Source organism: Ursus maritimus, unplaced genomic scaffold (genome assembly GCF_017311325.1).
Source record: "Ursus maritimus isolate PB19 unplaced genomic scaffold, ASM1731132v1 scaffold_1, whole genome shotgun sequence".
Lineage (NCBI taxonomy): Eukaryota > Metazoa > Chordata > Mammalia > Carnivora > Ursidae > Ursus > Ursus maritimus.
The window spans coordinates 38,210,163-38,236,668 of NW_024423343.1; the positions used below are offsets into that span (position 1 = coordinate 38,210,163).

General features: G+C 36.9%; 1 protein-coding gene across 1 annotated transcript in view; it reads left to right on the forward strand.

Annotated features, from left to right (window-relative positions):
• DNAH7 (dynein axonemal heavy chain 7) overlaps positions 1 to 26,506 on the forward strand; it is a 250,895-nt gene that overhangs the window by 11,856 nt on the left and 212,533 nt on the right. Inside the window, exons 5-14 of the mRNA XM_040636571.1 lie at positions 1,088 to 1,175; positions 2,185 to 2,365; positions 4,276 to 4,351; positions 6,128 to 6,253; positions 9,129 to 9,248; positions 15,837 to 16,020; positions 16,635 to 16,814; positions 21,396 to 21,668; positions 22,424 to 22,551; positions 25,116 to 25,194. Coding sequence (XP_040492505.1) covers positions 1,088 to 1,175; positions 2,185 to 2,365; positions 4,276 to 4,351; positions 6,128 to 6,253; positions 9,129 to 9,248; positions 15,837 to 16,020; positions 16,635 to 16,814; positions 21,396 to 21,668; positions 22,424 to 22,551; positions 25,116 to 25,194 — 1,435 coding nt within the window. The remainder of the gene's footprint in view (positions 1 to 1,087; positions 1,176 to 2,184; positions 2,366 to 4,275; positions 4,352 to 6,127; positions 6,254 to 9,128; positions 9,249 to 15,836; positions 16,021 to 16,634; positions 16,815 to 21,395; positions 21,669 to 22,423; positions 22,552 to 25,115; positions 25,195 to 26,506) is intronic.

Here is a 26,506-nt window from a genome sequence, read left to right on the forward strand (position 1 = left end):
GAAGTCACAAAATGTGGCCTGTAGAAGCGCCTGGGTGGCTCAGTCAGTTAAGCATCTGCCTTCAGCTCAGGTCATGATCCTAGGGTCCTGGGATCGATCTTGCATTGGGCTCCCTGTTCAGCGGGAGCCTGCTTCTCCCTCTGCCTGCTGCTCCCCCTGCTTGTGCTCTCCCCCCCCCTCAAATAAGTGGAGTCTTTTAAAAAAATAAAGAAACGTGATTTTTTAAAAATGTGGCTTGTATCTTGTATAGTTTGAATTGAATTACAGCTATCAACATTGTCCATTTATGGACAGTTAGCCAATAATAAATACATAGGAACATATAAACTATGTTACTCTTTGCTAGCTTATACTGGATATATGATCTTCAAGAATGTATCTGTCTTCGGCAAAACTACATTTAAAATCTTTTCCATCAGTGCTCTTTTAAATCCCTTATTTATAAATAACCATACATATTTTAGCAATAATGCAAGAACACTCCTATAACATTTCAAAGAAGTGAAAGCTTGAGTTTGGATCAATGAGGAAGAATGAGTAAAGCTCATCCAGAAGAGTGTAGCACCTGCTGGATTCCATCTTGCAAATCGCTTCCAATAGAACTGTCTCTTTATGAATAAAGAGAACATTCTAGGCATATGGTATCAAATATATGTATATGTACTATTAAATGTTCAACAATTCATTTTTTCTTAAGGTTTAGTAGAAGACCGTCCTGATGTTTTGACAGTAGACCCTTAAACAACTTAAGGGTTAGGGGCACTGACCCCCGCCACAGTGGAAAATTCACATATAGCTTTTGACTCTCCAAAAATTTAATAGCCTGCTGTTGACCAGAAGCTTTATCAATAATCAGTCATTTTACACATATTTTTGTTATATGTAGTATATACTGTACTTTTACAATAAAGTAAGCTAAAGAAAATATTTAGAAAATCATAAAATACATTTACAGCACTGTACTGTGAAAAAGTATATGTGAACTCACTTCAAACTTGAGTTGTTCCAGGGTCAACTGTGTATCCACTGAGGTATATTCTAACTGCCCTTCATGTACAATTGAATAGTGTGTTTATCATTTTCGTAGGCAACAAGATGCCGTGTTAGACTCAGCGAGCCCTGATGAAAGCACGTTTCCAAAACTGACCACTTCTGCAATAGAGAAAGACGTCTTGGTAATGGGCTGTCTCTTTTGTCAGTACACTTGAATGTAAAGGAAGCACTTGAAGATACTTCTAAACTTTTGAGATTATTCTGTGCTCCTCTCTCGTGGAACTCGGTGGACATAGGAGTAAACGTGGAGTTCCGTGAGATTGCTCTATTGGGTGAACGGGAGAAATCATCCTCTCCCTTGCCATCTAAGATCACAATGAAAGAGTTTCATTTACCTGTTCCCTTTGTTAGAATGAGCCTCGGTCTTGTAAAGCTTTTAAATGTCTTTATTCTTCTATGAGAAACTATCTTAGTTATGTAATGTACACTTTACTTTAAAAATATAATTATTCTAGTATTTCAAATATGGAAGAATTTTTTAAAATGTAAATATCAAAGGCTCTAACATTGCTAATTTGAAAGTATTTTGAAAAAAATAATTGGATGTTTAAAATTTTTCTAATTGACGTAAAAATTTATGAAAATATATCAAAGTTAAATGTCTGTTAGAGAAATACTATCATGTCTTAAATATTTCATGTACACATTTAACAGTAGCTGTAAAATTATAATATGGACTATTGGTCAATTGGAAAATTTCTAAATCCTGTCATAGATTTCTGAGCTTAATGTGTAGGGATACTGATTCACTTGCAACTTATAAGATCGACTTGATTATCAATAATAAAAAGACAAAAACTAATTTTCCACATTCTCATGCATTTATAAAACGCTAATTTCTACTTCAGCATGGGTTCTTCTTAGTACACCATATATTTGGTAATATAACTTGATATTTTACATTGTAGTTATGAATTACAATAAGAGCTTTAATTTTCATGAAATATCCTATGTTTTTTTAATTTAGGAGATCTCAAATAATGCCTCCACAAATTACACAAAGTACTTATGATTTGTAAATACTTTGTTTTCCTAAAACTTTGATTTTGCTTAGTAGTTTTATCTTTGATGAATACACTTCTTTCATTATAGGACTAAACCCATCTATATTTCTCAATCTTCTTTATGCAGAGATATTACTATTACATTCATCATGGAATTGATACAGACCATGTAGCCCCAATGGAAGATTCTTGGCTGGAACATGTACTGAATTTAGTCCCCCAACATCTGAAAGTCCTCACCAACAGCATACTTTCCTTGTCTGATGAAATGAGAGAAGATTATCTTCTTAGTGTAAAAAAATCCATAGGTAAATCGGTATTTTCGCTTTCTAATTTGAATGTGTCTTATTAATTGAAAGTTAATACCTATACTTGAAACTATTATATTTATTATGCTGCTTTTCCCATTGCTATTTCATTGCTTAAGATCTCAGGCAAGTTTCATTAATAAAGTACAGTAAAAAATTTAAAACTCCATCTTTTTTTTTTTTTTGTAGGGCTATATCACTCAGTAAAGGACAGAACTGAAGAAATTCTAAAATTTAATTATTTAAAACATTAATATTATTGGTAACATAAATTAGAAGGTGATTAATTAAAAATCGTTGTTATGGACCAGGGATTGGCAAACTACAGCTTGCAGGTCGAGTCTGGCTCCCTGCCTGTTTTTGTAAAGAAATTTTATCGGACTACAGACTTACGCATTCATTTGCACATGGTTTGTGGCTGCTTTTGGTCTATAAGAGCAGAGATGAGTAGTTGTGACAGAGACCTTGTAGCTCATAAAGGGAAGATATTTATACTCAAGCCCTTTACATAAAAAGACTGCTGGCATAGACCACTGGATTCTAAGACTGACTAATCATCAGAATCATTTTTCACACACTGGTTTCTGAATCCATCTGAGTTAAAATCTCTGGAGGCAGGATCTTCGAATCTATGCTTAAAAAAAAAAGTTCTCCAATTAATTGGGATTGCAAAACTGATATAATTGATGGTGTGTTCGAAGCTGAAGAAATCCTCATGTTTTAGAGTTGTCTGGGGACCTTTTGGTAGGAGAGAGTCTATTGTTTTTAAGACTCTTATTTGAGTGTCCTGGTAATGTAAAAATAAAAAGTCAAATCTTTGCTCCCAAGGAGTTCATTGTTGAAACGAGGAAGATGGACAAAACACTAATTAGGAACTAGAGCAGTAGGCTCAGTAAGGAGGGAAACAGAGGCCATGCTGTAAGCGAGAGACACTCATGCCTGGTTTGGTAGAAGGAACTCTGGAGGTGCCCGAACCATCCTGAAACACAAACCGAACATGAGGGAGCGCTCACACCAAGAAAATGGTGTGGACTGTGGCAGACACGCGTGAAACGCTCTCCGGGCTTGCAAGCAGCCGTGATGGCCAAAGCATAGGGTGCATTTGGGAGAGGACAGAATTGAAGGGCCGCCTTTGTCTTTTTAAAGCATTCAAAGTGTTTTTTTGTTTGTTTTCGTTTTTTGTTTTTTAGATTTTATTTATCTGAGAGAGAAAGAGATCACGAGCAGGTGAAGGGGTAGAGGGAGAAGCAGACAACCCGCTGAGCAGGGATCCTGATGTAGGACTTGATCCCAGGACCCTGGGATCATGACCTGAGCCAAAGGCAGATGCTTAACCGACCGAGCCACCCATGTGCCCTAAAGCATTGAAAGTTAAAACAGAGTCACCTAAGGATTTTAAGCAGAGGGGTGTTAACACATTTGCATTTTAGAAAGAGCATCTTAAAAGACAGGCAGGAAAATTAGAATTAACTGAGTTAATGAGCACAGAAGATAGAAGCAGAAGTAGCTCCTTTTACTGATTCTATAACAGGATTATGTTTTTATGCAACTTAGAACAAAGCAATCCGTAAGTTTCCTCAGTGAAAGGAAACTACTATGATTCTGTATTGTTGGCCTTCAATGAAAACTACTTTTGGTAGAATAACTATGAAGGAAAATGTAATTTTGAAACCAATTATTACTTTCAAATGAAATAATAGGGATCTGTTGTTAAGAGAGGGAACATATACTCTCAAAGATACAGACATAGGTTTTCTCATAAATATTTTTGTTGTCATATATGTACAAATTGCTCCATTATTTTAAATAACATAAATAATTGATTTTAGTGGAATTAGTTTTGCAATTGCTTGGAAATATGCCATAATTAATATAAGGATATTTATCAGAACTTTTCAATTTTCTTTTAGTTGATTTTGTTTTGAAAGATCCTAGGGAAAAAGAAGAAGATAAAAAACCAGATGAAATTCTACCCCATCGTGCTGAGTAAGTGATCAAGTTTCTCTAAGAATATTGATTATATAACTGTTCCTGTGAATGTGTATATATTTATACACTGGTTATATTTCTCATATATATGTTTATAACTTATATACTTCATATATACAACTGATTATTCTTATTATGCTTATGTATTTAAGCCCTAATGTGTTCTATTTACAAATCCATCGGTAGGTGGGTAGACAGACAGACAGATGGGATAACTGTGTGGTTAAAATATAAGTACCCTAGTGGAAGAACCTGATATAGAACTTTGTGTTTCCATGGTGACTAGGTATAATAGGGATATAAGAGTTTGATGGCAATTGAAATGCACAAAATCATATAGAGAATATTTTGCGATTATTACATAGATTAAAATATAGGACACAACAGAAAACCACTACATTTGCTATATATTTTCCCTAAGTAATTAACATTTAGGAATAAGTCTCTTAACTAGGTTGAAGAGTAGAACTTATATTTTTATAATTTAGTAAATAATTCAGTTTTGCTTCTTTCGTATTATTTAAAAGTGCCTCAGATTGTTTTCCTTTAGCAGCAAGAAAAACTTATGCAGTCATTCCCAACGTATCTTATGTGGAGAACAGCTTTTTTTCCTGAGAAGAGACAAAAATCATCTTTTGTAATTGTAAAGATGGTATGACTACAACTGAAAAACTGAGTTAAGCTTACTATATAATAAAACAAGATTAAGTGTTTAAAACCAGTGAGAATAAAAAAATTGTAGACACAAAATGTAAATATTTAAATATACTCTGGATGATGAAAATGGCATATCTTTAATATATTAAGGATGATTATTCAAGTGATAGGAGTTACAGAATAAATGTCTTCAAATAAGGACGTTAGCGTTGGTGATCAACTAACAGAGGTTAAGTTGAAGGGGATTATCACAGGCAGGCTGGACTATAGTCTTAAAATGTTTTTAAAAAACCAGAAAAATTAAAACATTTTGTGTTTTGAAATTCTTTCAAACTGTATATGAAAAAAAGCTGCCTACTGATTCTGTTTGATCATTATGAGTTATTAGTGAACTTGATCAAGTACTTAAAGGAAAAATAGTTACCTTATGATTCAAGTCACCTTATGATTCAAGTCCAGGTTGGGTGTAGAGATTACTTAGATAAATAAAATTTAAAAAAAGATTCAGAGGTGCCTGGTTGGCTCAGTCAGTTGAGCGTCTGCCTTCAGCTCAGGTCATGATCTCAGGGTCCTGGGATGGAGCCCTGTGTGGGGCTCCCTGATCAATGGGGAGTCTGCCTCTCCCTTTCCCACTGCCCCCCCCCCCCGATTGTGAGCACTCTCTCTCTCTTTCTCTCAAATAAATAAATCTTAAAAAAATTCAAGTGCAATTTCATATGTGTTAATTATTTTAAAATTATATGGCTTAGACCATAGAAAGTATGGCCTTTATGTAACTTAATACATAATTATGTGTTTTGTTAATACTGTAAGGGGTACATAATACTTTTTATTAAAATGAAACCATTGTTGGTGTGCCTGGGTGGCTCAGTGGGTTAAGCAACCCACTCTAGATTTCAGCTCTGGTCAGGATCTCAGGGTTGTGAGACTGAGTCCCAAGTCAGGCTCTGTGCTGGGCATGGAGCCTGCTTAAGGTTCTCTCTCTCCCTCTGCCCCTCCTTCCCCACTCTCTCTCTCTAAAGAAAAAGAAAAAAAGAATATTACTCAAAAAGTATGCTATAACAATAGTTTCTTCTGATTTTTAAAGATAGCTGATTATTTTTTCTTTGTTTTCAGAATGGAAGTTCTCCCAAAACCTTGGAGGAAATCTTTCTTAGCTGCAAGCAATTATATTAAGGATCACTTGAATACATTGAACCCCACAATGTCGTCTGTTGTAGATTTATGGCACAGTACTTTTAAGTGAGTATTTCTGGCCTTATTGAGCTTCTTTTTAAAAGGGTGATAAAAGCTATTTTGTTACACCTTAATAATTTCTTTTACTATTTTAACTGGAAATAAAAAAAATAACTATAAACTTACCATCAGTATTCAAACACGGCTTTAAATCAGCACTGTAGAAGTAGAGTAAAATACGAACATTGCCTTTGACCTCTAACCCAATCCTGCCCCCCCCCCGCCCCCAATCCCATACCTCATTACCACACAGACTGAGGGGTAATCACAGTTAAGGGGCTGAACTGTCACGCTTTGTTTTAAATCCCACAGACCATTAGCTGCTACAATCATCTAGATGGTGCAGCAACATAGTAAATATTGCCTACCTGAATGGCATGAGTTAAAGCTCCTGGGTGACAGCTGGAGGTTATGCATCACCTCCTAGACATGGTCACGGAGGGGATGGTGCAGCCACAGGTAGCAAGTGCTTGGCACAGCTGGATGTGGATGCTGGTGGGTGCCGTGGAGCTGACGTGCCTGCTCCTCAGGCTGAGGACAGTTGGTCTCACAGTTTAGAAGCTCCTGCTTCATGCCCCCCACCCCTGCACAGCTCCTTCCAAGGCACTGGGGGGCATCCTAGCAACATGCACCTGTGGACACAGGTTTTATAAAATATGCAAAAGTAATACAAATGTATATTATTTTTCTTACATAAGGCCTCCTTCAGGAACCTCAAAACCTGGATCAGTCCTGCCTTGTGATAGAGGAGGCAACTTGTCTCCCAGATGGTCTTCCCCACCCCCACCCCAACCTTTTCAGCCGCCACAGCTGCAGACCCAGTGACAAGTGGCCCTCTCTCTGGGTCTCCTGATTTCTTTTTTTTTTTTCGTTTTTTATTTTTAATAATTTTTACTTTGTTATATTAGTCACCATACAGTACATCCCCAGTTTTTGATGCAATGTCGGGTCTCCTGATTTCTACTGCATGTATTGTTCTGCGGTCAGGAGGGCACAGCAAGTGAGCACATTTTTCTGCCTCCCAAAACCAGCAAAAGGAAAGCTGCTGTCTTTAAAACTGTGCTAAGAGCTGTGGCCGTTGCGGAAGGCAGCTGTTGTCCCCACGCTGGGAAACCCTGGGACATGCACTAGGGGCACATCCCCGACCAACTTCTCTGAACTCCTTCCTGAGTGAGGGTCGTCAGCATGCCTCTTCTAGTCCAACCCCCGAACCCCGACATCCACTCCAGTAAGCCAAGCTCCTTGCCTGGGCTCTGCCACCATCTGATTATAGGCTCTCTGTTCACCCCTTGTCCTTCCTGGCACTCCTGGTTTCCCACAGGCAAAATGACTTGTGTTGTCCCAGGTCCCTTGGCTCCCTCATTCTGTCCCTGTATGCCTTTTTTAAAACAAATTTTAATTAAATATGCAGCTACATATGTAACTTTATATAAACATGTAAATGTGATCATATATACTTTTTAGGTCCAGTCTTTACTTTGCCTGACTTCCACCAGTCTTTCTTTTCCTCGTCTCTGCCCTCCTTTCCACCAGCTCAGCCGAAGACCCATGATAACCATCTACTGGGATATCTTTCCTTATTTGTCTTTGTGCTCATATTATCAAACACATGTGTGTATCCACACAACATACACACATATCCATCGCACAAACATGGCTTCTGGTGGTCAGACTGCATACTGTTCAAAAGAACGTCGTTCAGCTTTCCATTGAATAATGTGGATTTCTTTGCATGAATTTGGCTTTTGGAATAGGAAGAGGCTATCTCCTTGCCCATGTTTTCTCATTTCTTTTCTTTAGGCTATCCCTCTCCTGACAAGACCCATGATTTAACTTTGCATGCAGTCATGAGGTCATACTATATTGTATCACTTTCACAAAGGAGTCGTTTGCTTCTATATCCATTCACAGATGGAACTGCCAGGACACACTGCGCTGGAGGCTGGGGGATGAGGCTGCAGTGCCTGGTATTGTGAATAAAGGGCTAGACATTGTTGGACTGTGTCAGGAGGCAAGAGAAGGAGGAGGAAGGGGAAGAAAAAGGGAACAAAGTTGAGATAAAACAAAACAAAACAAAACAAAAAAAACAGTAAACCATGGATGTGTCCAAACTCCCCCTGCTTGTGTTCCCTCTCTCACTGGCTGTCTCTATCTCTGTCATATAAATAAATCTTTAAAAAACAAAAAGTCATGAGGGACACAAACCATGAGAGACTCTGGACCCTGGGAAACAAACTGAGGGTTACAGAAGGGAGGGGGGGGATGGGGTAACTGCGTGATGGGTATTAAGGAGAGCACGGTTTGTGATGAGCACTGGGTGTTACATGCAGCTAATGAATCATTGAACACTGCATGAAAAACTAATGATGTACTATATGCTGACTAACTGAACATAATAAAAAAAAAAGTCAAAACCAGACAGGATCAAAAAATTTTGATACAGTAGGTCTTAATTAGGTGTGAGAATTCCCCTACCCCATGGCTCCCTAAAATGCAAGATTGCTTTCTTTTCATAGTGGGTGTAATTTTTGTTTCAGGAGTAGCAGGCCTTCTAAGCTATGCGCTTTACCTCTTTTCCTGTTGTAATTGTTTCAATTCGAAAGCAAAAATCAGTCTAAATTATCCATCAAATCCCAGTTATTTCAACTCTGTTTTACTTCACAGTAACATTTCATAATCTTATATAGTGTTCTTATCAAATTTAATTACATTAATTATTTAAAAATTCTTTAAAAAAATCTCATGTTCTTATTTAATTTTACTAAACGCAAATTTTAATGATAAAACTTAGGAATATCCTATTTTTGAGGAGATCAGTAAGCAAAAATATTAAATGCAAAAAAGTCTCCTGCCTTAATTGTTCATTTTTTGTGTCTTGCAGAAGATTACGTTTGGTTGACGTAGAAGAATTTCAGAATCGCCAGGATGCATTAGAGCTGTCGATATTTCAGACCATGGTCATGAAACACATGGAATCTGCTAAAGAGACGCTACTTAAAATGTAAAGTTCTGAAATTTCATGGGGGGAAACACAAATTTAAAAATGCTATTGGTGGGGAACTATATTTTTAACTGCATTTAAAAAATCCCATTTTAACAAGTTGGTAATTACTTCTGTTCAAGAATTAAATCTAGTGTCTTTAACTGAATTGGTCTGTCCTGTCTATCCAGACATTCTACACAGCATAGATGCGCAGGAACCAAAACGATTATAGTGGTTTGGGGTTTTTTTTCCCCCTCCATGTCTGCTTTCTACTTCTGCTCTGAGAGCGGGGTTGAATACCATGGGGGGAATGATCATCAGCTAATCCAACTGCTAGATATTGGACATCGATTAACACGTTTAAGGCACTGTACCTCTTTCATTTTGGTTTTGGATGGGGGATGAAGGATGGTTTAAAGCATGAATTGATGGGGGAAATACATTCTTTAAAGGCGTTTACAATCCCATTGAGAGGTTAGACTTATCAAATGATAATTAAACATCTTGGATTGACCCTTAAAAATGGAATAGTCACATATGATAATTACTGATGTAGGTGCCAGACACTATGCTCTGAAACAATACAGCAAAATGTCTCTATCATGGGTTAAGTTATTATAAAAAGGATGTTAACATTAGCTCAAATTGCAGATAACAAAGTACATGAAACTCCAGCATGGTTTCGTGATTTCCAGAAGTTACTTAGAGATATATCTTCATAGTTTAAGACGGAATCTTTATTTTTTCTTCTTCTCCAATATGTTAGAATAAATTCTTTGTCTGACATTACTTGAAAGAACTTTAGAATTTTTTTTAATATTAGTATTAGTTAACCTAAACAAATAGATGAGAGGTATAGAATGAAACCCCGTAGTTAATTACAGAGAAGAAAATGACCTTTTTAGGGCATAATATAAATAAATTTTCTTGATCTGTAACTTCAGGGTTATACCCCAGGAGTACATTCCTATTGTAAATTTTGGTAAACTGGATGTCAAAGTACAGAGCAGAGTACAAACCTTTCCTGAAAACTTTTAGGGAGAGTTGTAGATTGATTTGCTGTAGCTCTTGATGCTTCCCAACTGATTCTAAGGGAAGAACACTCTGACCGTACTTTTTAAATAGCGAACCAGAAAGCGCTCATCATGGCAAAAAGGTAGAACACCCGCTTACCACGACGGAGAAACAGCAGATGATTATGATATCTACCCCAAACCCAAATATCTTCTCTCAGTCCTCATTCTCTCCTTCTATTCAGCATTTGCCTGCCTTCTGGAAGTCTGTTTTTCTAGGTTCCTCTGCCTCTGTTTCTTTATTTAATCTGTTTTGTTTTTCTAGCTGTGCTTGTCTTACTATCCCCAAGAGCAGGGTGTTTGCTCTCAGGTGTTTGCTCTTGTTTGTGTTCTTTATATTCTTGACAATGTCATGATTTCATCTGCCTTATCTGTCTCAAGATCTTGTTTTTGGAGCTCTAGGCCCTTATGACTAATTTTATACTGTATGTCTCCAGTTGAATGTCATGTCAGCATCTGAATATCAGCATCTCCTTAACAGTGTTTATTCCTTCTTCCAAACCTGCTGCTCTTCCTGTTCTGGACCATTTCCAGGCCAAGTTGAATCCTTTGTGACTTTTTCTGTTTGTTACTTATCATCCACATCTTTACCAACCCTAGCCTGCCTCCGGCCACAATCAGTGTATTGGTAACTGTTTTTTAAAATTGAAGTATAATTCACTTACCACAAAATCACCGTTTTCTTGTGTACATTTCAGTGGCTTATAATATATTCACAAGGTTTTGCAATAATCACCACTAATTCCATCACCCCCAAAAGAAACCCTTTATCTGTTATCAGTCACTCCCCATTTCCCCTCCCACATGCCCTGACAATCACTAATACACTTTCTGTCCCCATTCTGAACTTTGGACAGTGGAATGATATAATATGTATCCATTTATGTCTGGCTTCTTACACTAAGCATGATGTTTTCAAGGTTCATCCATGTTCTAGCATATATCAATACTTTATTCCTTCTCATGGCCAAATAATATTTCATCATATGGATCTAACACATTTTGTGTATCCATTCATCAGTAGATGGACATTTGTGTTGTCGCTATTTTTTGCCTATTAGGAATAATGCTGCTATGAACATTTGTATGTTTTCAGTTCTCTTGGGTATATACCTAGGAGTAGAATTGCTGGGTTATATAATAACTCTTTGTTTAACTTTTTGAGGAACTGTCACAGTGTTTCCTAAAGGGTCTGTAAGATTTTACGTTCCTACCAACAATGTATGAGGGTTCCAATTTCTCTACATCCTTGTCAACATTTGTTATTGTCCATCTTTCTGATTATATATAGTCATCCTAGTAGATGTGAACTTCTATCTTATTGTGGTTTTGATTTGACTAATTATGTTGAGCATCTTTTCAAATGCTTATTTTCCATGTATTTATCTTGTTTGGATAAATGTCTATTCAGATCATTACTTACTTTGTATTGAGTGACCTGTCTTTTTATTGTTGAATTGTAAGAGTTCTTTATATATTCTGGATACTAAAATCTCAGTTACATGATTTATAAATATTTTTCCCGTTATGTGGTTGATGCTCTCATTTTCTTGATAGGCACAAATTTGAGGCACATTTTTTTTTTTTTTTAAAGTCATGGAGCCCAGTACGACACTTGGACTCATGACCCTGGGATCAAGACTTGAGCTGAGATCAAGAGTTGGATGCTTGATTGACTGAGCCACCCAGGCACTCTGAGGCACATCTATTTTTAATTTTTATAAAGTCTAATTATTTTTTTGTATATTGATCTCGTATCCTGAAACCTTGCTAAACTTATTAACACCAATAGTTTTTTCGTGTGGGACCTTTATATCTTTTTTTATATAAGATTGTGTTATCTGCGAATAGAGATAGTTCTACTTCTTCATTTCTTATCTGCATTTTTTTTTTCTTGTCCTTGCCTAATCGCTTTGGTTGGAATCTCCAGTACAGTGTTGAAAAGAAGTGGCAAGGGTGGACATCCTTGTTTTGTTCCTGATGTTAGGGGAAGGCTTTTAGTCTTTCAGCATTTAGTTAGCGGTATAGTTTCCCTTTATCAGGTTGAGGAATTTCCCTTTCATTCTTAGTTTCTTGATTGGCAAAATCTGCACTATTGTATGATAAAAACAATTTTTTTTTTTTGCAGCTGAGATCATAATGGGTTTTTCTACTTTATTAATATTTACATTTGTTTTGATATACTGAACTAGTCTATCATTCCTGAGATAAATCCCACTTGGCCATGGGGTATGATTCTTTTTATATGCTGCTGGATTCAGTTTGCTAGTACTTTGTTGAGGATTTTTGTGTGTACATACATAAGGAACATTGGCCTATAGTTTTCTTTTTCTTGTGATATCTTTGTCTGGTTTTGGTATGATCATACTGACCTCATAGAACGAGTTAGGAAGCATTCCTTTCTCTCTCCCACCCCCTTTTTGGGCAGAGTTTGTGAAGGATTGGTGTTAATTCTTCTTTAAATGTTCTATACAACCTACTAGTGAAGCCATCTTTTCCTGGGTCCTGGTCTCTCTATTTTTTGGAAAATTTTCTGATTACTAGCTCAGACTGTTATTATAGCTCTATTCATCTTTTCTATTTCTTTTTGAGTCAGTTGTGGTAGTTTATATCTTTCTAGGAATTTGCTAGATTAGTTTGTTGGCTTATAATTGTTTATTAAAGTCCCTTGTAATTTTTAAAAAATTTCTATAAGGTGAATGTTAATATCCTTTTTCTCATTCCTAATTTTAACAATTTTGAGTCTTCTTTCTTTTTTATCTTGGTCAGTCTAGCTACAGGTTTGTCAATTTTGCTGATCTTTTAAAAAACCAAATTTTGGTTCTGTTGATTTCTCAATTTTTTTAATCTCTATTTTTTTCCCCACTCAAATCTGTATTTCTTCCTTTCTCCTTATTTTGAGTTCAGTTTGCTCTTTTTCCAGTTTCTAGTGGAATTGTAAGTTATTGAGTTAAGATCTTTGTAATTTTTAATTAAGTTGTTGACAGCTGTAAATTTCCCTCTGGCCACTGCTTTTTTTGTGTTCTGTGAGTTTTGGTAAATGATGTTTTCATTTTCATTCATCTCAAATTATTTTTGGACTTCCCTTGTGATTTCCTTTTTGATTGGCTGTTGAGGACTGTGTTGTTTAATTTCTATGTACTTATAAATTGCTAGAGTGTCCTTCTACTGATTTGTGATTTTTTATAATTTCAATCCTTTTATATTTTTTTAGACTTAGGACCACCAACTACTCTTGATCTTCTCTCAGAAGCCTCTTCCATGTGTACCCTTTTCTCTTTATTCCCACTGCAACTACCCTTGGCAGGCTCTCTTAGCCTCCCATGTAGCCTTCAAACCACTGCCAGGAGAATCTTAACCCCTAATTCAGTGCTTCCCTTTTATTGATAAAATAAGTCACCATTTCTTAACCTGCCTTTTAAGGTTTTCTGCAACCTGGACCTAACTTATCTCTTCCATTCTGAGGTCTGAAAAGACTTTCACCTTGGGCCATGCCTAGAGAAATAGTCATGTTAAATTAAACAGGACATAACTTCTATGACTAGTCTGTAACAGTTAAGTACTCAGTGGGTAAAGTCTCTTTGTTTCCCTTTTTAACCAATTATTGATTTTTAAAATAGTTACTCCTTATTTGTTTTCGTCTGTGGGATGGGAATTCTAGGAAAATTTGAAAGTTGTGTAGTTGCTTCCCTCTTAAACTCTGTTACTCTTAGCTTTACCATCTTTGCACACATAATTATATCAAATTGTATCAGAGGTTAAGGAAATTAAACAGAACAAAAACTTCTTGAATACCATCAGGAAAATACCGTGATTAACACTATTTACAGTATTTGATGCAGCTCATTACTGGAGAAGCCTCCCTTCTGTCCTTCAGTACCCAGTTCAAATGACCCTTCTTCTATGAAATCTCTGTTGTTACTTCTTAAAAAATGATCTCTTCCTTCTGAATACCTCTGACACTTTATCCTCTTATAATTCCTTCCTTTTATAATATAATTTTGTCTTTTCCTCCCTCCTTTAGCCTATAAGTGCTTTGAAGACTGAGTAATATTTTGTACCAAGTGTTTGTATATAATAGGGAGCCCTGTAAATATCTTTGGGATAATGACTGAATAAATTTTAAAACATTTTCTTTATATGTCCTTTTTCCAGCTCTTGAGCCCCAAACTTATTCCCTCTCTTGTCTGAACTACTGGAAGTTTCTCAGTCCCCTTTCTTAATCTATCATTGCCCTTCTCTACTTAGTATTTGTTACTTGCCCTCTTTCTGTTGCTTCAACAATGACCCCTTCCTGCAGAAATATCTGCCATGGCTACATTTTAGAGAGTGAGGCCATCCCAACGTCTTGTGTTCAGCTCCCAAGTTCTGCAAAAATCCTCACAGACTTCCCCACCACCACTTATTTCTTCCTATTTTCTAGGAAGAAATCTCTCTATTATCTCTTTTATAGACAATAAAATGATTAGGTAAATTAGCCCCATTTACACACCTATTTTTCTTAGTATGCTACTTCTACTTCAGATCCTTTCCTCATGGTCCTTCTCATTTCCATCTTTCAATAAAATTGCCATCTTCATTATAAAACCCTTCTCTGTTACTTAAACGGAAAATTATATCTCAATCCTTTGACTTCAAGACTGTTTTTCTGCTATGACACATTGCCTTCATTATTATAAGAGATAAGGGGTGATGTCATATCTTTTTATATTTCCCATGACACTGTTGCTAGCACATAGACACTAAACACGTATTTGTTAAAGAAATGAATACATCTATTTAAAATTTAGATCTTTCTTGAAGCATTCAGGCAACTCCTGAAAGGATGTGGACTCTGTTTTTTAAAAAATCCATTATGTCTTATGAAAGAGGTATCAGTATTCCTAAATTTTGTAGTATTGTTTTATAAATGGAAAACTTGACTTATGTATCCACATGTGAATTTACTGTTATACTTTAATTACAGGGATACATACACATTTGAAACTTTTTTTTTAAATCAGTCATTCTTTCAGGATTTTACATTAAGGGGAATAAGAAAATAATATACTTGATTTTATTAATTTGTCTTATTTTCAAGTCGTCGTGAAACATAATAGCATAAAGTACCAAGTGGGTGGAACCAAGTAAGCTCTGTCTTGGTTTAATCAGCTATTTACATTTTAGCTTTAAATTAACAAATCCATTCCCTCAAGAACGTTTTGGAGACTGGTGAGTAGTATTTTGTAATATCCAATAAATTTTTATTCAAAAAGTACAGGAAGCGTAGTTTCAGGAGTTAGATTTATTTTTTTATTTGTTTTCCTCACAGCATCACATTGTTGAGTCATCTTCTGTTGGCCGTGATTAAACTTTCTTTCCTTAGAAAAAGTGAAATATGCTAGTGCTTACACTTCAGAGGGTGGATAATGTCAGTTAGCAATAGAGCTCTCTGTGAAGACCTTTGGATGTCCAGAAGTTACTGTTAATGCTTAATGTAAAAGGAGCGATTCACTGGAAGTACTAACTTTTAAAAGTCTTTTGTGCTTTCAAGGTGGTTTCCAGAAGTGCAGAATATTTATTACCAAGGTAATAAAAAAAAGCAATTGCCAACTGGTGACAGCAGTGCCAAATTGGAATCTTTTTTCAACTGCGCTGCTACGCTTATGACTTTACAGCTGCAAGAACTCACTTTGGTCTCCATGCAGGATTTCACAGACTTAATAGCACAACCACCAGTAAGTATGGTGCCGTTACACCAATATTCATCTAATAATTTATTTTCAAGAGGAAAAAGATTAACAAAAAGAACCTTTATCAGTGGAAGAGGTGGAAGTATATCTTTAGATCACTTAGCTATTTAAAAACACCTAGTATCAACCTGAATATTCAGAATACATGAGTATCATTACATTGGTGAGGATGAGTAAAGAGAAGTGAGAATTCTCATTGGAAGATTTGGGTCATGATGGCTGGGGAAGATTTGTGTGGGGAACTCTTTTCTTTCCAGAAGAAGGTCCTGTTGGAGTGTGAGCTGGGCCCGGGAATTTGAATGTTCTCTTGGGCTCTTTCTTGCATTACTCTAGAGCCCCACTGCTATGCACATCCTTCTTTTTCTGGAACCTTGACCCTCTGGTTGATCTGTAGGCCTGGTGAATACTAGATACCAACACGTCTAGCTGGGAATTGCTCTTGCTCTTTTTAGTAGAGCTCCTCATTGGCTTAACTCTCTAAGGCATAAGAGGAAAGGTGGGTTCCCATGAGTTTTAATTGGGACCACTGCACTGCTTAGTCTCTCCCAATTTATATATATATTCACATACATGTATACACTTTTTTTTTTTTTTTGCAGGATTCTGTTAGAGCTTTTGAACATCCAGGTTTCATCATGAGGCTGATTCTTGAAAATGACACCATTAAGTTTGAACCTGAGTTCAGTGACTATATAGACATCCTTCTGAATGTTTATGATATCATGATTAAGGCTGTCAGTTTTGTGCCAAGAGTTGAGACAAAATTGTATTTTAAGTGGGTAAGTAACAAGGATATTCTTATTGCTTGAATTTTCATGATAATTATTTCAGACAACTTCTAAAAGGTGTAGACCTGTATCCTCTGCTTTGCAGAATATAAATGGTCTGGTAACGTTGGCTTATAAGAAACTTTTAATTAAAAAATACTATCTTCCCATTGCAGTATGTGCCTAGTTTCTTAGTCTAGTCTTCCATTGGACTGAAATTTTTCTTAAGGGAAGGAATTAAATTTGTGGTCAGGTTTAAGGTAGTCCATGAGTGTTGCTGTAGCACTCACACGATGCTGTAGACCTCCCTTATACTTCTCTACCTCTCTCAAACTGTCCTCCAGTTGATTACTCTCCTCATATACCTTTTTCCGTAAGCAGTAGTGTCTTTGTACTCTGAAATCACAGATTCTACTCATTTTGTCTCTCTCTGGCCATTTATTGAGCAAAGCTATGCTGAACTTGTATATTTCAACAGCAGTTACTGCAGTCTAGTATATAAAGTGATCATGTCTGATAATTCCCTAATTTAAAAGGCTTTCAAGCTTTGTAAGTACAACCAGTAGCTTTCTTATTTCCTTTCTACATTATTTTTTAAATAATATTATTTTAGAGACAGCATGTGTGCGCATGAGCCAGGGGTGGGCAGAGAGGAAGGGAGAGGGACAGAGAATTTGAAGTCAATTCTGTCCTGAGCATGGAGCCCGAAATGGGGCTTGATCTCACGACCACGTGATCATGACCTGAGCTAAAACCACGAGTCGGGCTCTTAACCCACTGTGCCACCCAGACACCCTTCTTTTTTATTTTTAAAATAGTTAACAAATAGTTCATGTACAGGAAAGCGTCCAGGAGACTAGTGTGTAGTTTTAAGTGGTAATAAAGTTACGCCTGTGTACTTATAATCTAACTAGAGAAATGGAATATTACTGATACCCTTAAGCTCTTCCTGCTCCCCATTGCCCTTCCCTGTTCACATTCCTCTCCTTCTACCTTCTAGCAAAAGAATCACAATCTTGAATGTTGTAGTTATTAATCTGAATTTTTTAAGATAAGTTTACTACCTGTCTGCATATCCCTGAAAAATTTCCATTCAGTTTTTCTATGTCTTTATATATATGTGGAATCATCTTATAATCAGTGACCTGTTTTACTTTACTCAACATTGTGATTGTGAAATTATCCATTGTGAAGATATTATCCTCATCATAGAACTTCTCATTTTTTAAAATTATTTTTATATTCTAGGAATTCCATTAAGTTCTTTGTCAAACAGGACTAGTCATTTTTGATCATCTCTTGTACTTAGTCATATATTCATTACTCTTAAAAGAACTTCTCCTTTTGCCGATCACCATTTGCTTGGTCATGGTGGTTTATTTCTGTGGGTGTTTTTCCTTTATTAGTATGGGCTTATACGTGTAAGAACTGCATGCAGGGAAATCCTTAAGGCCTTAAGTTCATTCCTCCAGAATTTGCATATTCTCCCGACAGTTACTATGGAGGCCTCTCCAGACCAAGGACCATTTTTTGATAAAAATCTTGCTGAGGATTTTGTGGACAACAGTGGCAGTGTGAATGCTTCCCCAAATTGGCATGAGAACAGGCTAGTGGTCACAAATTCTTAAGGTGACTGTCTTTTTTCTTCTCCGCTGAAAAACAAGGTCGAACAGGATATTTTCCTTACTTTTGCTCCCTCATTCAAAGGTTCTGTCACCTTTCAGCATTCTGAAATTTTGTGTCACCTTTCAGTATTCTTGGCTTTCTAGGGGTGTAGCCATTATGACTTCCCTCCCTGCTCAGGCTTGAGACTTTGTTTCCTGATAGCCATTCTGCCACCCCACACCCCTCCCCTGCACAGAGGCCCACCTTGCTAGAGACTCATTAAAGCAAAGCTTAGGCACCAGGGATCAGCAGTCTCTAGGGCAGCGGTTCACTTCACGTAATTACCTCTCAACTCATGTGTTCCCTCATGTTTGGTCCCTAGACTTTCCCTATTATTTTATTTTGCTTTCTTAGCTATGTATTATAAAAGTTATATTTGGCATTTTTTCCAGCATACTTTTATGTTTTGAACTAGATAGTTATTTTCAGGTTATGTGTTCCTCATATTGCCATAAATAGAAGTATCTGGAGAAATGTAGTTTACTTTGGCCTTTGTTTAATTTCAGTTCAGCTATTGCATCTTTCTCCAGGCATACCCTGCATTTTTTCAAGAATGATTTGAGGGAGCTTATGAAACAGACAAATAGAACTAGTTAATAAGAGTTACTGGACGTGCTCAGAGTGGAGAGAAGTATTACTGTCATTTGAATGAATACAGCTGCTTTGATTTAATGGTTATAAAATATGGTTCCAAGTTTCCTGGTTGCTGAAGTGAAGAGGAGTATATGACAAGTTTTAACTGAGATTAAGCAGTTAATCTAAATGCTTAGGTCTTTTTCCTGGTATCCGATCTTGAGAGAGAAGTCTTATATGGGGCATTATCCATGGGGTAATGGTTCTGAAATCCTACATGTCAGCATCACCTGGTGACATTTTAAAAATGCAAACCCATCACCACCACCTCTTGCCCCTAGAGCTGTGGATTCACAATGACAGTTGGTTCTCAGAAATAGGTTGCCAGAATCATTTAGGGATATTTTGCTAGTAATCAGTTAGGTTTGGAAACAAGTGATATAGAAGGTACTTCGAGTAAGATGACCGAACATGATCTCAACGACCTTCGACAACAACAGCAGAAGTGGAGTTTGTAGAGCTGTACTTATCACGGTCTTTGATAGAAACTGAAAGTGAAATTAAAATACATTTTTTCCCCCATGGAAGGCAAACCTACAAGGGGCTAAGATGTTGTGAGTCCAAACATATCACCATCTCATGATATATTTTGATAGACTTTCAAACACTTGAGCTGTCTCATTCAAAATATCATTTCCCTTAACTCTTAATAGGAACTGATGAGAATTCACATCGAAAATATACTTTCTAATATAGTTCCAATGTACTGGTACCCAGTTATGTTTAGAAAGATAGACCTATAGGCGTAGACATTAGGCAGGCTGTTAATACATTTAAGAAACATTGTATAATAAATATTAATGAGCTTTGCATTAGATCCAATAATTACGTTGCATGCAGTACATAATATAGATTGCTTTATCTCAAAGTTTCCCCCCCACCCCCCAGAAAAAATGGCACCAAGCATCTACTGAGCCCAGGAATGAACTGGTGGTGGTGGGGGCACCTGGGTGGCTCAGTCGTTAAGCGTCTGCCTTCAGCTCAGGGCTTGATCCCAGAGTCCTGGGATTGAGCCCCACATTGGGCTCCTCTGCTGGGAGCCTGCTTCTTCCTCTCCCACTCCCCCTGCTTGTGTTCCCTCTCTCGCTGGCTGTCTTTCTCTCTGTCAAATAAATAAATAAAATCTTAAAAAAAAAAAAAAAAAAAGAAATGGTGGTGGTGGTGGTGGTATTCACTAATGTTCTCAAGACGCATCTAGTTTTAAGCATTATGATTTCCTCAAATCCCCCCTAGGGGCATAGTGGGCAAATGCACCCTGAATACCTGAATAAATGATCCAGCTCTCTAAGGAATCCTTTGATACTATCTAGTGAATGCTGTAGAATATCCACTATGGATCATAATTTTTATTAGTGTGAAAATTCCCTTCTTCTGAATGAAAGGTAGATCATGTATATTTTTAAGTGTAACTTGATTCAAGATGAGAAAGCATGTAGGTACATTTACTTGCCCTTTTATTTGAAAAGAGGAGACAAGCTGTTGAGATTTGTTTGCTTATTAAAAATTGTTATCTGATGCATTATTCTAATGGTAATGGCAGAATGCACATTTTGTAACCAGGGATTTTAGTCTTCTCTAGTTGTTGTAAACAGATCAAAGGTCAACGAATGAGTAAACAGTCTTTCTTTGTTCTAGACAGATTACTCCTCAAGGTGAAAAAGTACTGTGATCAAAGAATATGATGAATATGATGATATGAGATTGAGCTGGCTTACTTCCAAAAAATAAAGTACAATGCAAGCACTAGCTTATAAAGCTAGCATATACAATTGCACAAATTAAATGTGGATTTTGGTGTTTTTATATTCTCTTATTTTGTGTATTTTTTCAAGTGACGTTTCTTTCATCTGTACAGAAAAACAAAACACAACTAGGTAGCATTGAAGGAAAACAGAAAAATTATATGAAACTTAGATATTCAGTATACTGCTATTAGACTGAATATCTTTCTATAGAGATTAGAAAATCAAAAAGAGGGGCACCTGTGTGGTTCAGTCAGTTAAGCGTCTGCCCTTGGCTCAGGTCATGATCCCGGGGTCCTGGGATCAAGGCCCTCATCGTGCTCCCTGCTCAGTGGGGTGTCTGTTTCTCCCTCCCCCTGATTCTGCTGCTCCCCCTGATTGTGCTCTCTCTCTCTGTGTCAAATAAATGAATAAAATATTTAAAAAAAAAATCAAAAGACCTTGTGACTATAAATACACATATATGGTAAGACTGGCATTTTTAGAAAGATAAATGCTATGGTTACCTTAATTTATTTTTTAAAATGAATATTATTTTTTCCCTTTGTCTTAGGAAAGTAAGTCTAAACCAACAACCTTGAAGCCAATAATTCTGAATGAAATTGTTGAAGCCCACAAAGAAAAGGTGAAGGAAGTGGTAATGAGAGAGAGCGTGGCACCTATCGAACACGTCAAACTCTATGACAAGTATGACTTTCTGATCACCAGAAAAGCTGAGCAAGAAGTTGATGCTTTCCTTGAGGAAAATCATAGCTATGAGAAAATAATACAAGAAATTCGCAAATACCAAAAACTCATAGAGGAGATACAGTACACATCTAGAAAGGTAAACGATCCATTTTGTACGACTGTTCTTTATAACCATGATATTTTCCCAGTTTTATTAGGATGTGTTTTTAGACCATACAGTGAAAGAATCAGACCATTACTATCAACAGGGAACGTATTTGTTGTCTTTCCATGACCAAAGCATTATGGGAAGCCCAGGATATATGGAAGTAGACAAAACAGGGTCCTTGTCCTCATAGAGCTGGAAGTCTAGTGCTTTAAGCCTGACTTGAAAGTACTCTATATAATTTGACCCCTCAAAAATTCCAAGAACTTAATTTTTCTTGCTTTAGTGTTTATAAATCCTTCGAAAATATGGTAATTACACCAAAACGTGATCACTTCTGTTTAGTAGGAGACTGGTAATTTAAGATTTTTGTTTGTCCTTTTTTATAGGTTCCAAAATTTCCACCCTAAACATGCATTACTGTTTTGTACAGAGCAGATATAATATTTAAATCCCTCCACTCTCTATTTAGCAATAACTCGATTCTCCAAAGTTCTTATGTCCATTGTTGTCCTGAAATAGAATTGGCTTTCAGGATAACAATCTTGAAGATTTACCCGGAAGATGATTGTAAAATACGAATGAGTATCTAGAAAATCCTGCCTGCATCATATTAAAAAACACACACACAAAAAAACTGAATCTTGTTAGATCACATTAAAAAAAACCCAATATTGTGAGAAAGGCAAAATTGTGGGAAACTTCTATTTTCATGTTCGTTAAACTTTTCATACTTAACGTTGCAGACTGTTCGTTTAGGAATGTTTGAAATGCGCTGTGAGGAATTAATCAGAGCTTTGGTGAAGCGAGCAGAAATTATTTGTGGAAAACTTATAGCTAAAATGTTCCGAGATCATCAGGAAGTAAATACAAGGTATTTATGTGATACCGACTTTTTTTTTTCAGGGGGATGTTAGATAAAATCAATTGTCATTCAAATAAAGTTATGGATTAGAACAGTGTCATCAATGAAACTCCAAGAAGATAATGCCAAACTTATTTCTATTTGGCTTTGTTATTTTATAATTATAATTAGTTTTTCACCACAAACGCACCTTCCTGATTGCCTGAAATAATGTGGTATTAAAATGTGTTTGCAATTCTGTTAGCACAAGTCAGATGGGCGTTTTCTAACATCACTGAGGTTTTAAGTTTTAAATTTGTATAATCAGTACACAAAATGGAATTTCAAAGTGGATTTACCCAATAGTTTCCTGGGTCCTAATGGATACTCGAATTTAGGACTTCATTCACTGTGATTACTCTTCAAGGCCATGATAACTTGTTGCCTTAACTAAAAACTTGTTGACTAACCTGGAGATTTTGAAGAAAACTGGCTCATGTTAAGTAAACTCACAGAATGCTAAGGTATAAAGCAGAATACCTGTTTTTTTAGACAGAAGGTAGAGCTAGTCTTTCAACAACTGGTGTTAATGTTGCTCCAGGAACCTCTTTTCTGTTACCAGTTACATGGAAAAATCCCCCCCCCAAAATCAGAAATTTTGTAATGGTTATGTTATCACAGGAAAAATCATTAAAAAGAATATTCAGGATGTAGAAAAGCCTGCAGGAGGCTTGTATTAGGTACAACAGTAGGTGCTTACACTCATAAATATAACTGCTGAAGGAAGTTATAGTCTTCAGGGGAAATAGACATACAAAACAGTAAATTACAGTAGGGCTCAGTAAATACTGAAGTGAGCCGCAGACACAGAACCGAGAAGGACACGAGTCATTTCTTTCACAGTGGAGGCTGGGCAAGTGGGGAAAATCAGAGAAAGCTACAAAGAGGAAGAGGATCTGTGAATTCATTTTAGAGGATGAGGTGGGGGTCTACCAGGTGAACAATGTAAATAAAAGAATTCCAGGTAGAAAAAGTAACATGTAGAAGGGTGTGAGGTGTGAAAATGGCAGGGTGTTATTTTAAGAACTGGGACTGATCTGTGTTGCTGTCACAGACCCCATGAGGAAAGAGGAGTGAGGGGTAAGGCTGAAGCAGGGCGAGTACTTGCATAGCTTATCTAGGAACCAGAATCCTGTATTCAACCGCAAAAGCACTTTTTCCTCTAGAAGTTCTGGGAGAATAGTGAGAATGTCTTTTACTTGTAGCTTTTCATGCTGAGTGAAATGTTTATTTTAATTTCATAGCTATTTTCCCTGCCTCCTAGTTGCCCTTGGAGCTCAGGGCTGATTCTGCTTTTCCCCTCTGTCTCTGAATCATGCATCTCACCACATTCACTGGATGTACAAAGGACACATCAGAAATATTAGAGGACCCATCAGATACGAGTATCTCAACTTCGTGCCCCTCCGTGTCTCACCTCTGCAAGAACCCTTCATTCCTGTCTCCCCACATTTTCGGGCGAGAGTCTGTCACACCATTCAAAGTTCTCTCTGCCTATGGGCTCAACCCTGTTGGCTCCCCTCCTTCTGGAGCTGGTTCCACCAGTCATGCATCTCCTCTGTATCTCACTATTCTGCCTCTCAAACTTACAACCATGTTCAGAACCCTCCTCCTTCTTCCACTCCCTACTGCAACCTAAACTCACAACCATGCTGTTTCTTTCTCCTTCACCTCACAGCCTGTCTGTCGGTCCTTCCTTCCTTCCTTCCTTCCTTCCTTCCTTCCTTCCTTCCTCCCTCCCTCCCTCCCTCCCTCCCTCCCTTCCTTCCTTCCTTCCTTCCTCTTCTTCTTCTTCCTCCTTTTATTTATTTATTTTTTTCTGAGAGAGAGGGTAGGGAGAGGGAGAATCTTAAGCAGGCTCCACGCCCAGTGAGGAACCTGAGGCGGGGCTTGATCTCATGACCTAACATCATGACCTGAGCCAAAATCAAGAGTCAGAGGCTTAACTGACTGAGCCCCCCAAGTGCCCCATCACAGTCGATCTTGAAGAAATTTCTACATGTTTTATCTGGACTTTTTAAGCTTCTACCACTTTTTTTTTTTTAAATCTCACAGTAAGTTCATTATAGGGGCCATAACCCAAATGAGTAGGAAATATTTGTATATTATATAACCAGAAGTTTCTGAACATAGAAGCCCATGTTAATTGATCCCCACAAGTAGAGTTAATCACTGTCTTATTTAGAACTAGTTTTTGGTGCTATCTCAACTAAATCTCTGGTAGAGCCCCTATGATTCTAGGTTGGAAGTGATTGTTTATGGCCCTGTCTTCTATACAGGATTATGAACTGCTGGAGAGTCATTATTACATCTTCTCTGTCACTTAATATTATAGTCCGGAATGTAAGAGATGATCATTAAATGTACATTGAATGAATGAGTAAGGGCAAAAATTTGTTTTTAATTCTTTAGATGTCATATAGATAAGATCATCTTACTCTATTTTTCACATAATGGCACATATAAATAGTATATAGGACTATATTTAGGAATAAAATTTAATTACATAAAATCGATTTTGTCTGGTGTTTCAGATTATGTGATGAATTTGAGAAGATAGCTGAAAAAGCTCTCAGCACTCCTCCAAATACAGCAGAACTAATGGAAATGAAGGTATTGTTTATAAACTTTATAGTCATCTGTGTGTAAGTTAATGGTTTGTTTTCCCAGCTGTTATTAGCTAATTATCAACATGATAATACAATAACAAATCACTCCAAAAGTTAAAAGAGGCTTAAGATAATGTTTTGTTTTATTATTCTTAGCTTGGTGATTCAGGCTGGGTACTCCTGGCTGGTTCTGGTCACAGTTGGGTCACTCACTCCATTGGGTCAGCTAGTTCTCAGTTGTGTTGACTAGTGTAACTATCCTTGGCAACTTGACTCTGCCCCACTTGTCTCTTACATTCCAGCAGGCTCACGGGGCATGTTCTCATGGCATGGCAGAGACACACAACCAAGCCCAGGTGTACAAATGCTTTTCAAGTGTCTCTGTGTGTCACATTAGTTAACATCTCATTGGCCTTAGTAATTCCCATGGCCACAGCATGAGAAGACACCATAGGGTGTGGATTCTGGGAGAGGTGAAATATTGGAGCTGTTCGTGTAATCGTCTACCGATATTTTTGAGAACACTATTAATACTAACATGCTAATAGGCATAAATCAGGACTGTCTTGGGCAACCTGAGATATGTGGTCATCCTTAATTTTTAACCAAATATTTAAGCTTTAATCATTTGTTTTTTATAAGCTATTTTTGTTATACATTAAAATTTTCTGTGGTAGTTTGCCAAAATATGTTTTCAGCATAGAATTTATGGTACTAAAAATATTAGGTAAGTCTCACTTTAATCATTTTTCATGTTCCTTCTGTGCTTGAAGTCTGCCTAATGGTGAGTAAAAGAGTATTAAACAACTAGTTAATCGCCATCTTATTTTATTCCTTTTTCATTCTTCTTACAACAAACTTTTATAGGACTTACTCCTCTTTTCCATCCAGCATTCTCAAGATCTGAAATAGGATCTTTTCTTTTTACATTTTAAAATATTTAAGCAAACCCAGGAAAACATGTACAATCATTCAAAACTTTGTACAGGCAAGAAATAACAAAAAAAAAAGTGCAAATGCTTATGTACATTCTTTTTTTTTTTTTTAAATGATTTTTTATTATATTGTGTTAGTCACCACACAGTACATCCCCGGATTCCGATGTAAAGTTCGATGCTTCATTAGTTGCGTATAACACCCAGTGCACCATGCAATACGTGCCCTCCTTACTACCCATCACCGGCCTATCCCAATCCCCCACCCCCCTCCCCTCTGAGGCCCTCAGTTTGTTTCTCATAGTCCATAGTCTCTTATGTTTCATTCCCCCTTCCGATTACCCCCCCTTCTTTATCCCTTTCTTCCCCTACCGATCATCC